This window comes from Alligator sinensis, unplaced genomic scaffold (assembly GCF_000455745.1).
Source record: "Alligator sinensis unplaced genomic scaffold, ASM45574v1 scaffold1023_1, whole genome shotgun sequence".
In the NCBI taxonomy this organism is placed as follows: domain Eukaryota; kingdom Metazoa; phylum Chordata; order Crocodylia; family Alligatoridae; genus Alligator; species Alligator sinensis.
The window spans coordinates 223,716-224,525 of NW_005842373.1; the positions used below are offsets into that span (position 1 = coordinate 223,716).

The following is an 810-nucleotide window of genomic DNA, read 5'->3' on the forward strand; positions in this document are numbered from 1 at the left end:
GTACCGCTCCTTTCCCTGCCCCAGCGAATGCCTGGCCATTGGGAAGGCTGAAATCCAGGCTCTAGCTAGGGACACCATCGCAGGTACGGAGGCCAGTGCAGGGGAGTGAGGGTACGTACAGGCTCGGAACAGCTGCTAGAAAGTCAGTGACCAAGGTCACCAGGCTCCTGAGGGTGGAGGGGTTTGCTTTGGACCCCTCCCTACTTGCCAGTGCCAATTTCTTGCACTCTCCCCAGCCCCCGTCACCTGAACTCTTGCACCCAACATTCCTGTGCTGCCTTGGCCTTGCAGCTGGCCCATCCAGACCTATCTTGCCCTTAAGACACAGACCCTCAAGACTCATGCTTGGCCTGACCAGGGCACCTTGTCTGACAAACAAGGGGTAAAGGGGCCACCCTGCCCTACCTGAGGTCTCCGGAGATGTGCCCTGAAGCAGCCCGGAGCGGTTCCCGCAGGCCTTGCTGACTGCAGCCATCTTGGCGATGATGGGCAGATTGTGGATGACAAAAGAAACTTCGTGGCGCTGCTGCCTGGCTAGGTTCTGCGCATGGCCCAGGATCCCGAAGCCCGTGATGTCCGTGGCTGCGTGAGCGTTGAAAGTGTGCATCAGGCTGGCTGCTGCAGAGAAAGGGGGGGGGGGGGGGTAGGTGAGTGGAGGACTTAGTACGGCCTCATACACCAGCCCAAAAGCATTGGCTCCTGCTAGTCATCCTCCTGCTCTCTGGCCAAGGCACTCTCTGCTTTCCCCAAGGAAGGGGTGGGGGTGGGGGGAAGGGCCTGCTCGTTCCTGCCATGGTACAGGCTGGCTGG

At 60.2% G+C, this 810-nt stretch overlaps 1 protein-coding gene across 1 annotated transcript in view; it reads right to left on the reverse strand.

Moving 5' to 3' along the window:
- The window catches only part of LOC102374914 (selenide, water dikinase 2-like), a 4,044-nt gene that overhangs the window by 896 nt on the left and 2,338 nt on the right, over positions 1-810 (reverse strand). Inside the window, exon 7 of the mRNA XM_025210800.1 lies at positions 406-620. Coding sequence (XP_025066585.1) covers positions 406-620 — 215 coding nt within the window. The remainder of the gene's footprint in view (positions 1-405; positions 621-810) is intronic.